The 12927-nt window shown below is 44.9% G+C and overlaps 1 protein-coding gene across 2 annotated transcripts; it reads left to right on the forward strand.

Moving 5' to 3' along the window:
* The first annotated feature begins 17 nt into the window (after nt 1-17).
* Nucleotides 18-5501, forward strand: LOC126945655 (sperm acrosome-associated protein 5). Of its 2 annotated transcripts, none has more exons than XM_050775754.1 (5): nt 18-130; nt 3539-3769; nt 4178-4336; nt 5131-5209; nt 5314-5489. In XM_050775754.1, the coding sequence occupies exons 2-5, from the start codon at nt 3625-3627 to the stop codon at nt 5408-5410; spliced, it is 480 nt and encodes a 159-aa protein (XP_050631711.1). In that variant the 5' UTR covers nt 18-130; nt 3539-3624; the 3' UTR covers nt 5411-5489. The 2 variants fall into 2 exon arrangements, with proteins under 2 accessions (XP_050631711.1, XP_050631710.1); XM_050775753.1 differs by having other exon boundaries at nt 44-130; nt 3511-3769; nt 5314-5501.
* The last annotated feature ends 7426 nt before the right edge of the window (nt 5502-12927 follow it).

Genomic DNA, 12927 nt, shown 5'->3' on the forward strand with positions numbered 1-12927 from the left:
CGCAGGCGCAGAGGGAAGGTAGTCTTGCCGGTGACGTCACTCCTCCAGGCGAGAGGGCCGCGGTCACCGTGTCTTTTTGCTTCTGGGGCTGCGTCGCAGAGCGGGTGTTTACTTAGTTCTGCAGAGGCCGGTACTCCTAAGACTTCAGACACCAATTTTCTTACGGCAAGGCGGGGAGGGGAAGTGCCCAACTAAGGAAAAGATTCTAGCAGGCGGCAGTTTCGCACTTTGAACTTTGAGGGCAGCAACAGGGTTGCAAGTGTAAAAGAACGGGATGGCGGGGTCTGTGGCTAAATTGCTCTGCGTGCACAAAGAGTAGGAGGTAGGGAAAAGCCACTGGCTTCATCCAGTGGCCAGGACTGGGAGTTTACGTTGTAGCATTTGAAGGACGGTAGGTCGGTATGCAGACAAGCTGAAAAATAAACGGCGATATGGGACACACACACCAGGGGTGAAGGGGTGTATTAAGTGGTGGCTAACAGGTTGCTTTTTCTGAATGAGTAGACAGTGTCAGTGTGTTGGGAGTGTAGGAGGTGTAGGCTGGGGCCAGGTGCTGTAGGGCCTCCTTGGCCAGGGAGCTCATATTTCATTCTGGACATATAGGAAACCATAAAAAGGATCCGATTTGTAAAGACCAGTCTGAAGCAATCTAACATTATATAGTAACGTTAAAAATACACATATATTGGGCTGGGCGTGGTGGCTCATGCTTATAATCTCAGCACTTTGGGAGGCCGAGGTAGGCGGATCACCTGAGGTCAGGAGTTCAAGACCAGCCTGGCCAACATGGTGAAACCCTGTCTCTACTAAAAATACCAAAAATTAGCCGGGCTTGGTAGCGCGCCTGTGATCCCATCTACTCGGGAGGCTGAGGCAGGAGAATCACTTGAACTCGGGAGGAAGAGGTTGCAGTGAGCCATGATCACACCACTGCACTCCAGCCTGGGCAACACAGTGAGACTCCATCTCAGAAACAAAAAAAACAAACAACAACAAAAAGGAATGGAGCTTCCCAGCAGACAAGACAAAGAAAGAAAGTAAAAAAGGAACTCACATCTCTTGCTCCCTGACACAGCAGCACCTCCTGGGTATACAAGTTATCCACGCTCTCAATGCATTAGGAGGTAGAAAATAGAAAGGGCTGGTCCTTTAGGGCTCATCACAGTGTCGCCCCTTCTAGCACCTAAACGTCATCTCCAACCACCTTGTACACACACACCTACACAAAGGAGGAAATCCTTTAGGGTTGGTGGGAGTTGGGGGGCAGAGGAGCCAGTGATACAGCGCCTCAGAAACTATCCCAGGGCCCACGGTGTGCATGCACAAGCTATGTGAGGCTAACTTTGCTGCTGCAGAGCGAGGACTCCCACTGTCTGTCCTGGGTAACCTCTACCATCAGTCCCTACAGGTATGACCTCCTCATACAGTAACCTAAGCAGCAGGTAGCTAGGTGAAGGAGAGTGAGAAGCTGATAGGTGGCTGGTCCCACCACAGAGTCTGCATGATATGACATTCCCATTGAAAGACAATGAGAGAAGCCCCCACGTGGCTGGCGAGTTATCATTACAATTGCTCTTAAGATACATTTTATCAAGACCACAAAAGCCTTGCCAATTGTGAGCAGTCATTTTGGACCACAGGCAGCAGGTGAGGTTGACAGAACAACAGCACAAAAGGAGCCAGGTCTCTGGTGACCTTGGAGCCACCACACTAGGCCTGGATTACCTGCCTCCAAAAGAGGAGTCTGCTTCCCTCCTCTTGAAGCCACTGGTGTTTGTGGTGGGATTGGTGCGTGCAGCCAAATCAAATCCTGTGCAATCCATCAGACTTTTCTGTGTTGGCCAATGTGAGTGTCAGCGAACAGGAGACACATGGGACTGGTGGGTGAGGAGCATGAACAATGGTGACTGAAGGGCAAATTGGGAGTAAATGAGAGCAAGGAGAGGCAAAGGGCAATGGAATGGAGGTGAATGAACACCAGAGTGGAGTGGATGTGGGCCAAAGTGAGGGAATGACTATGCATACATCAATTATGAATGAATATGAGATTATGATGAGATTAAGTAAATGCTGGGAAATAAGGCACAGTCTCAGTAGAAAAAAGGTGAAAGTGGGAACAGACTCTGAATGGGGCAACTGAAGGGGGTGAATGTGAGTGGAGTTTATATGAGTACTAAGGATTAGAGTGTGAATGAATGGTGGTTTTATGAGGCACAAGATGAATGAAGAGAGGGGAATTTAGGGAGACAATAGGAGTGAATGTGGGTAATGTGGGATGGAAAGGGAAGAATGGGGTGCGGGAAGGACAGAATAAAAGAGTGGAGATGGAGACATGGTAGAATGTGAAGCAGGCCGAGTTTGAGTGCGGGTGCTATGAGGGAGAAGGGTGACTAGAGATGACTGGGATTAGATGGGCGTAATACAGGGTAGTAGCCCAGGAACGTGGGTGTACAGGGATCCCAGTGGGAATCGGCAAATATGAATGAGCTGAAGAGTGCGCATGAATGGAGATGATGTTGGGCAGAGTGAGAGGGAATGAAAGTGAAGAGCAGAGGATGGGTGAAGGTGGGTATTGCGAGGCAGAGAGTGGAACTCACCTTTACTTGGGTGAGTAAAGCGAGGAAACATGGGGAGCCCGATGTGAGCAAAAGTAACGAATTTGAGGCACAGTGTGACAGAATGTGGGTACTGGGAGGCAGAATATGAGCAAGAAGAGGGTGATAGGGGTTACAATGGGAATAGATTTAAATGAATGAGGCAGTGAGAGGCAGAGTAAAAGTAAATGGAGGCAATGAAGAGAAAACTGAGAAAGAACAGTGACCAAGCGTAGGCTAAGTATATGTGGGTAACTTCACCTAGTGTTTGGGAGTAATAGGGACAGAGCTCCAGGAAATGGGGGTGTTCCTGGGACAGCATCTGAGAGAATAGAGGTGAAGGAGGGGCAGAAAGGGAATGAATGGGGGAAATAATGAGGCCCCGGGTCAATGAAAGAAGCTGAAGGCTGGGCCACGTGCGAGTAAGCCAGAGTCATTTGATGCAGGGGTGGGAAATAGAGATAAATATAGGAAAGGAAATGAGTCTGAGCGAGAGTGAGTGGGGTGAAGAAGGAATATGACATGAGAGAATTTGGGTAATGCTAAGTAGACTGTGGGGAATTGTGATAATATGAGGCCTAGTATGGGTGAATATAAGTGGCTGAAAGGCAGTGTAAGTGAATGGAGGAACAAAAGGCAGAATGAGAATGAAGTTGAAAAAGCAGGCATAAGAATGTATATGTAATATGCCATTTGTAATATGAAACGTGGGGCACATTCCAGTAAATTAGGATGGAACAGCACTTTAAGTGCAGAGAGGTGAACCAAGGATGAGTGCTATGGTTTGAATATGTCCCTTCCAAAATTCAGATGTCAGAAACTTAATCCCCAATGCAACAGTGTTGGGAGGTAGGGCCTTTAATCCCCAATGCAACAGTGTTGGGAGGTGTTTAGGCTTCTGTGCTGTGTGTTCCAGAATCTACCACTTAGACCTTTGCTCATAGAGCCCAGAGTTCCAGAATGCCCCTAATTCCGAACACCACAGGGTGAGTCTGGAGCAAGTCACCTGGGAGGGCTTACAGGTGCCATAATGCAGGCCTGGGGCACTGTGGTAGTGACCTTGGCCACACTGATGGTTGTCACTGTGGATGCCAAGATCTATGAACGCTGCGAGCTGGCGGCAAGACTGGAGAGAGCAGGGCTGAACGGCTACAAGGGCTACGGCATTGGAGACTGTGAGAATCCCAGTTGCCCCTGAGCCACCCACCACATTCAGACCCAGACCCCCCTTGTCCTTTATCACCTCTCCAGGCCAGGGCATGAGCCCTTGAGTCACTCCCTGACTGACTATGCTGAGTAGTTTAACTAACTCTAACACCACCACCGTTATGGCCTTCACAACCATCACCTCCATCTCTGCCATCAACACTATCACTACAATCAATATCACTGCTGTTACCATCATGAATACCATCGCTACCACCATCACTGACGTCTCACCAGAATCACCAACATCACCACCACTAAACCAAGATCACCACCCTCACAACTGAGATGACAACCATCCCTGTCCTCCCCCCATCCTATCCTTCCCTATTCCCAGGCTCTATACCTACTCCTTGCCTCCCTTCTCCCTGCCCCAGGGCTGTGCATGGCTCATTATGAGAGTGGCTTTGACACCGCCTTCGTGGACCACAATCCTGATGGCAGCAGTGAATATGGCATTTTCCAACTGAATTCTGCCTGGTGGTGTGACAATGGCATTACACCCACCAAGAACCTCTGCCACATGGATTGTCATGGTAAGTCAGCACTGGGGACACACTGAAGCCCTGCTGGGCCCTACTCTCCCACACTTGGAGGGCAAGGTTGTTTAAGCCATAATCTCCTGCAACAAGAGAAAAGTGATGGGAAAAGGAGAAAAGTTGCCTGAGCAACTTTTGGTTGTTTAGGACAGAAGAGCTCAGAGCTCAGAGCTCCCAATCCTCACCCAGAAAGGACACTGCAGTTTTCTTAGACTCAGGAAACAGGAAACTTACCTCCATGTGGAATAGAGATAGAGACTGTCCTGATTTGGGGTTGAAGTTACCCAGGCCCCGAGGAAAGAAGCAAATGTCTGATTCTAGAAACAGAAACAGATAACCTCCATGCAGAAATGACAGAACTTTCCAGATAAGACTGGTGTTGTTGAGGACAGAATAGCAGTTAAAGTTGTTCAGTGTTGGCCAAAATGGCAGTTGAGGTTGTCCAAGACAGGAAAAAATGGAGACTGAGGTTATTTGGGGCCAGCCCAAATGGAAATTGAGGTTGTCCAGGACCAGATAGTATGGGGGTTGGGATTATTCATAACTAGCCAACATGACCATCCAGATAATCCAGGATCAGTCAACATGAGTTAAGGTTGTACAGAACCAGCTAACATGGTGATTAAGATCATTTATAACCAACTGACAAGAGAATCAAGGTCATCCAGAATCAGCCAACATAGTGGTTGAGGTTCTTCAGGCCCCAAAGAACCCAAAACCCCTGGGCCCTCCATTCACTGTTACCCTATCCCCAATGCACTAGATCAGCATGTCCCTCTCTTCCCCCTCAGACCTGCTCAATCGCCATATTCTGGATGACATCATGTGTGCCAAGCAGATTGTGTCCTCACAGAATGGGCTGTCTGCCTGGTAAGTTCATGGGGATGACCCGGACTGTGGGCAGCCAGGGATAGTGTCACTGCCACCCCATCAACCTGTCCACTTCATGCTCTCTCTTTTCCTTCATTTCCCAGGACTTCTTGGAGGCGGCACTGTTCTGGCCATGATTTATCTGAATGGCTCAAGGGGTGTGATATGAACGTGAAAATTGATCCGAAAATTCATCCATGACTCAGATTCGAAGAGACAGATTTTATTTTCCTTTCATTTCTTTCTCTTGTGCATTTAATAAAGGATGGTATTGATAAACAATGCAAAAAATGCTGTGATGTCTGACTCTCTTCATTTATTCAATGCCCGGAAGTACCCTTCCATCACAGTATTCTGTCACTTCCTCCATATATTCAAAGCTCTAATTAAGAAATACCAGATCACTCAGGGTGGGGAAGGAAGGGAGGATAGTGTTGTGAATCAAGAGCATGTGTTCTCCTGGGTTCAAAAACCATCTCTACCACCTACTAGCTGTGTTGCCTTGGAAGAGATACTTAATTTCTCTGTGCCTCAGTTTCCTCATCTGTTAAATAAGGATGATAATAATAGTAACTACTTGATGGGGTTATTGGGAGGATTAAATGAATTAGTATTTGTAAAACGCATAAAGTGCTTGGTACATAAGACAGTTATAGGTTTGGAGATAGAGGAGTGGGATGGGAGAGATGAAAATTGGCTTCCCTTAAAAAGAATCAGTCTCTTAAAACGAATCAGGGTGCGGTGGCTCACGCCTGTAATCCCAGTACTTTGGGAGGCCAAGCCAGGCGGATCATGAGGTCAGGAGTTTGAGACCAGCCTGGCAAATATGGTGAAACCCCATCTCTACTAAAAATACAAAAAAAATTTAGCCGGGTGTGGTGACACGGACCTGTAGTCCCAGCTACTCAAGAGGCTGAGGCAGAAGAATTGCTTGAACCCAGGAGGCGGAGGTTGCAGTGAGCCGAGATCGTGCCACTGCACTCCAACCAGGGTAACAGAGCGAGACTCTGTCTCAAAAAAAAAAAAAAAAAAAAAAAAAAAAAATCACTCTCAGTTCAGGTCACTACAGGGTCTTTATTTAAGGCAGATACAGTCTCTTCAGGGGAGAATTAACCCAAAAGGATTGTGCTTACACAGGAAGCTCAGTGGGAATTAGGAGTTAAAGGTACATTTTCCTGCATCCTGCCACACAACACCATTCTTCCAGCCCCCCAGGCCCTCTTTCATGATCGAAGCCTGAAGTTTCAAATGACAGAGCGGGAATGTAGGCAAAACATTCAATGGACATGCATGGTAATAATTTCTTCTTACAGAATGCCTGAGTTTCACTTTGTGTCTTGAGCAGAGAATTTAGGAATTTCAATTTGCCATTCTTTGCAACGACCAGCACCTTTGGAAGCAGCCACTCCCATAAGGAAGCAGTCCCTCATGTTCTTTGTACTCTTTGGTTGGGGTGGATACTCAAGTACCTGAGGCCTTGAAGTGTTCACTTCAACCAAGATAATCACAGATGATCATGAAAACAGCTAGCTGTCACTGCATGCCAAGGAATGCCAGAGCCCCCTTCCTTAATGCCAACTGGATTTCCCCTGCCTTGTGCCCCAACGAGCCTAGGTAATCAAATCTCACATCTCCCTATGGGTCCATAAAGGGTGCCAACGCTTTGGATACTGATTTCTTGTTTTTTTCTTCTTTTCTTTCTTTCTTTTTCTTTTCTTTCTTTTTTTTCTTTTTCTTTTTTTTTTGAAATGGAATCTTGCTCTGTTACCCAGGCTGGAGTGCAGTGGCTCATTGCAATCTCCACCTCCCGGGTTTAAGCGATTCTCCTGCCTCAGCTTCCTGAGTAGCTGGGATTACAGGCACCCACTACCACACCCAGGTAATTTTTGTATTTTTAGTAGAGACGGGGTTTCACCATGTTGGGCAGGCTGGTCTTGAACTTCTGACCTCAGGTGATCCACCCGCCTCAGCCTCTCAAAGTGCTGGGATTACATGGCCTGAAGTATATTTTTAATTGCTGTCCTTTAGTGGCTATTTTTAAATCTATAGCTACCTATCATTTGATAAACCCTTTTGTTCTTGTATCGCACTTATTCTCCATTATGACAAAACAGTGATTCTTAATACTAGTAGATTTTATTAATTTTTCTGTGAGAGTTTGTTATTAAATCTGGAGACATTTTTCCTAAGTATCATTTCCAAGGACTATGCTTATTTAATTAATTAAATTGGGTTTCCCTTAATACCTGCGGCTAGATTTATGGTGAGGTTTGGCTTCCAACTGACAGCCCTCATATCTTCAAGGCCTCAAGATGTGCCTCTCTAGCTGGTCATCAGCTTGCCAGGCTTCTAGAAAGAATAATAATAATCCACACTCTAGCCTGTGAATACAACTTTGTCAGAAGCAGGTCTCTGGTGGGACTGACTTTTCTTTCAAGCCTATATACCAGTCAGAAAGAAATTCCAAGTACATTTCTTTCCTACACTCTGAGCTTGAGAAAAAACAAACAAACAAACAAACAAACAAACAAAAACCCAAGTTGCTGTAATAGAAATTGGAATGGGAAAGTGATGATAAATATAAGCGAATTTTATTGTTTAAGAAAAATACTTTAAAACTGGGGAGAGGCTAGGCACGGTGGCTCATGCCTCTAAGCACTTTGGGAGGCCAAGGCGGGTGAATCACTTGAAGTCAGGAGTTCGAGACCAGCCTGGCCAACATGACAAAAACCCGTCTCTACTAATAACACAAACACACACACACGCGCGCATACATGCACACACACACACACACACACAAATAGTCATGCGTGGTGGCATGCACCTGTAATTCCAGGTACACAGGAGGCTGAGGCATGAGAATCACTTTAACCCAAGAGGCGGAGGTTGCAGTGATCTGAGATTACGCCACTACACTCCAGCCTGGGCGACAGAGTGAAATTGTGCTTCAAAAATACATAAATAAATAAAACTAAAATAAGGGAGAGAAGGTAAAAATAGGTTTAGGGAGCCATGAGCAGGGGGAAAGGGAGATTAGAAGGATACCACATCCAGGATTTGTGGGGAGAAGGACTCAAACAGAACGCAAAGAGCCTTTTAGGAAAGCTGGAAGCAATTGAGGTGAACAAGAGAATAAGCAGAAGGACGAGGCCAGATTGTGGTGAGGCTAGCTCTTCACCATCTCACTCCAACATTACTGTGACACAATAGCTCACAAAACTAACAATTTGCAGTTAGCAATATCCTTTAAGAAGATATTTCTGAGCTTTCAAAGATGTCCAGCCCTCACTGACCCACTGCAGTATCCTTCTCATCACTTCCCTTCTTTCTTTCTTTTCTCTCTCTCTCTCTCTTTCTTTCTTCCTCTCTCTCTCTCTCTCTCTCTCTCTTTTTCTTTCTTTCTTTCTGACAAGGTTTCATTCTGTCACCTAGGCTGGAGTGCAGAGGTGCGATCTCAGCTCACTGCAACCTCCGCCTCCTGGGTTCAAGCGATTCTTGTGCCTCACCCTCCCAGGAAGCTGGGACTACAGGTGTGGCCACCACACCCAGCTAATTTTTGCATTTTTAGTAGAGAAGGGGTTTCACCATGTTGGCCTAGCTGGTCTCAAACTCCTGACCTCAAGTGATTCGCCTGCCTCAGCTTTCCGAAGTGCTAGGATTATAGGCGTGAGCCACTGTGCCTGGCCTGCTCATTTCTTTCTTATCTGTACAACTCAAACTTGGGACTTCTCTGTCTGTGATCCAAAGTCCTCCCTCCTCCAAAGAGGCAATCACATCTGGTTTGGTCACAGGATACCCTGTAACAGAAAATGATACAAGACTTGGGCACGTCTGTGTGGGCTTTGGGATCTCAAAAAGTTAGAAAGGTACATATTCACGAGGGTAAATTTCACATGGGAGATGAAAATAGAAACACATTGTTCAGTCTAGGAGGGATTAAGAATCTTTAATCCCTAGAACCTGAGGTCAAAATATTGAAGCACTTCAGAGATGGAAAGTTATTCTACTAGATATACCATGAATTACTCAGGGAAGCCATCCTCACCCACAGAGACCAAATGGCTAAAGTTCCATAGTATCACATCTCTATATCTCTCTATAGTTCTCTAGCATCACAGGGTCCTCTGAGGAGGACCAATCAGTTCCACTGCTCCTGGGTGAAATCCACAGCCACATTGTCAAATGACATGATCCCTGTAATTGAATGCTTCTATTCAATAGGTCGGATAAAAATCAAAATGATAATACTTTCAAAAATAAAGAACATATTCTTCAGAGAGAATATTTCATTTCAAAAAGGACTTTTTCATTTGAAATGAAGTATTTCATTTCAAAAAGGGCTTTTCTGAGATATTTGCAATACCTATCTACAGCAAAGGACTTTTATACTATAGAAACTATAAAGAACTCCTACAAACAATAAGATAAATATAGATAGATAATCCAATAGAAAAACCAGAAAAAAAGATTTGAACAGGTAATTCACAAAAGAGAATACCCAAATGGCCAATACATATGTAAAAAGGTGCTCACCATCACTAGTCATCAGAGAAAGGCAAACTTAAACCACAATGAGATACCACTATATGCCAACAGAAAACTAAAATTAAGACCAACAATCTTCAGCTTTCCTGAAAGGCTTTTTGAATCCTTTCTTCCTTCCTTCCTTCCTTCCTTCCTTCCTTCCTTCCTTCCTTCCTTCCTTCCTTCCTTCCTTCCTTCCTTCCTTCCTTCCTTCCTTCCTTCCTTCCTTCCCTCCCTCCCTCCCTCCCTCCCTCCCTCCCTCCCTCCCTCCTTCCTTCCTTCCTTCCTTCCTTCCTTCCTTCCTTTCTTTCTTGAGACGGAGTTTTGCTCCTATCACGCAGGCTAGAGTACAGTGGCACGATCTCGGCTCACTGCAACCTCCGCCTTCCGGTTTCAAGTGATTCTCCTGCCTCAGCCTCCGAAGTAGCTGGGATTACAGGCGCCTGACACCACGCCTGGCTAATTTTTGTATTTTTAGTAGAGATGGTGTTTCACCATGTTGGTCAGGCTGGTCTCAAACTCCTGACCTCGTGATCCGCCCACCTTGGCCTCCCAAAGTACTGGGATTACAGGCGTGAGCCACCCCACCAGGCCCAGCTATCTGCATTCTATTTGAGTCTTTCTCCCCCTAAATCCTGGATCTGTTCAACCCTTCCAATTTCCCTCCAAATGTTGGCTGGAGGTAGAGCAACTGAAGCTCTCATACATTGTCGGTGGAAGTAAAATGGTGTAGGCACTTAACAGATTGGTAGAATCTAATAAAGCTGAACATCTAAATTAACATCTAAGTTAGTTTATCTAACTTATCTGCAAGAGGTAGATGATACACCTAACCTAGGATTCAGCAACTCCACTCTTAGGTATATACCCAGTGGAAATGCACACGTATATTCACCAAGACATGCACAAGAATACTCACAGAAGCATTATTTGTAATAGCTAAAATGGAATATCCAACAGCAGGGGAATGGATTAACAATTGTGATATGTTTATACAAAAGGAATAGTGAATAGTATGGAAAAAGAACAGACTACTGACACATAAAGTAACAAGGATGGATCTCAAAAACATTATGGTAAGTAAAAGAAGCCAGATCCAAAAGAATAATAATGTGTGATTCCATTTATACGACATTCAAGAACTGGCAAAAATAATCTATGGTGGTAGAAATCAGAAAGTCGTTAGCCGTGAATCAAGCGATAGTGATTGGAAGTGGCATGATGGAGGCTTCTGGGTGGCTTGTCATTTCCTGCTTTTTGATCCAGCTATGGGTTACAAAGGTGTTTTCACTTGGCAGAAGTTCATTAAACCGTATACTTTATACGCTTTTCTCTGTATGTTCTGCTTCAATAAAAGGTCTGACCCAAAACATTTTCATCTAAGTTAGTTTTCCCTAAAAGGTTTTAAAAAACAGTAAGAGGGTCGGGCACAGTGGCTCACACCTGTAATCCCAGCACTTTGGGAGTTCGAAATCAGACTGGCCAACATGGTGAAACCCTGTCTCTACTAAAAATACTAAAAATACAAAAATTAGCAGGGCATGATGGCACGCGCCTATAATCCCAGCTACTCAGGAGTCTGAGGCAGGAGAATGGCTTGAACCCGGAGGCAAAGGTTGCAGTGAGCCAAGATTGCGCCACTGCACTCCAGCCTGGGCAACAGAGTGAGACTCTGCCTGAAAAAAAAAAAAAAAAAAAAAAAAAAAAAAAAGCAAAGCAAAGAAAAGAAAAAGGCTGGGCGTGGTGGCTCATGCTTATAATCTCAGCACTTTGGGAGGCCAAGGGAGGTGGATCACCCGAGGTCAGAAGTTCAAGACCAGCTTGGCCAACGTGGTGAAACCCCGTCTCTACTAAAAATCCAAAAAATATTAGCTGGGCGTGGTGGCGCATGCCTGTAATCCCATCTACTTCGTAGGCTGAGGCAGGAGAATCACTCGAACCTGGGAGGGGGAGGTTGTAGTGAGCTGAGATCGTGCCCTTGCACTCCAGCCTGACCAACAACAGCTAAACTCCGTCTCAAAAAAAAAAAAAAAAAAAAGTAAGAGAAAGATTTAAAACTCCCACAGAAAAAAAAGTAGCATTTGTCAACTTCATTGACAAACACACACAAAAGAAATGAGATATTTTCAACTATCAAATGGCAAGGATTAAAACCATGACAAGAAGATTAGAAAGGGTATTTTCATTCATTATTAGTGGGGGGTGTCAACTTGAACTAACTTTTCAAAAGGCAATTTGGCAATGTCTATGAAAGTTCAAAACGTGCCCACCTTATGAACCAGACATTCTAGAAATGCTCACCACTGTGTACAAAGATAGATGACAAGATAAAAAAATAACAGATACTGCTGAGGTTGTAGACAAAAGGGAATGCTTATACACTGTTGGTGGGAATGTAAATTAACTCAACCACTGTGAAAAGCAGCGTGGCAATTCTTCAAAGAGCTAAAGAGAGAATTACCATTCAACCTAGCAATCTCATTACTGGGTATATAGCCAAAGGAATATAAATTGTTCTACCACAAAGATGCATGCATGCATATGTTCATTGCAGCACTATTCACAATAGCAAAGACATGGAATCAGCCTAAATGCCCATCAATGGTAGACTGTACAAAGAAAATGTGGTGCATATGCACCGTGGAATACTATGCAGCCATCAAAAAGAATGAGATCAGGCCAGGTGCACTGGCTCTTGCCTGTAATCCCAGCACTTTAAGAGGCCAAGGTGGGAGGATCATGTGAGCCCAGGAGTTCAAGACCAGCCTGGATGACATAGCAAGACCTCATCTCTAGACTTCGTCTCTACAAAAAACAATAATAACAATTTTGAAAAGAACAAGATCATGTCCTTTGCAGCAACATGAATAGAGCTGGAGGCCATTATCCTTGACAAACTAACACAGGAACAGAAAACTAAATACGGCATGTTCTCACTTATAAGTGGGAACTAAATGATGAGAACTGATGGACACAAAGAGGGGAACAACAGACACTGGGGCCTACTTGAAGGTGGAGGGTGGGACGAGGGAGAGGATTAAAAACATAACCATTGGGTTTAGTACCTTGGCAATGAAATAACCTGTACAACAAATCCCCGTAACATGAGTTTACCTATATAACAAACTCGCACATGTACTCCTGAACCTAAAATAAAAGTTAAAGAAAAAGACAAGAGAGATCACTGCCGCACT

This window comes from Macaca thibetana, chromosome X, assembly GCF_024542745.1.
Source record: "Macaca thibetana thibetana isolate TM-01 chromosome X, ASM2454274v1, whole genome shotgun sequence".
In the NCBI taxonomy this organism is placed as follows: domain Eukaryota; kingdom Metazoa; phylum Chordata; class Mammalia; order Primates; family Cercopithecidae; genus Macaca; species Macaca thibetana.

Coding starts and splice junctions, on each gene's coding strand:
- LOC126945655 (XM_050775754.1), top strand. CDS start 3,625: ATGCAGGCCTGGGGCACTGTGGTAGTGACCTTGGCCACACTGATGGTT. Junction 4,337..5,130: donor CTGCCACATGGATTGTCATG/GTAAGTCAGCAC, acceptor CTTCCCCCTCAG/ACCTGCTCAATCGCCATATT. Junction 5,210..5,313: donor CAGAATGGGCTGTCTGCCTG/GTAAGTTCATGG, acceptor TTCATTTCCCAG/GACTTCTTGGAGGCGGCACT.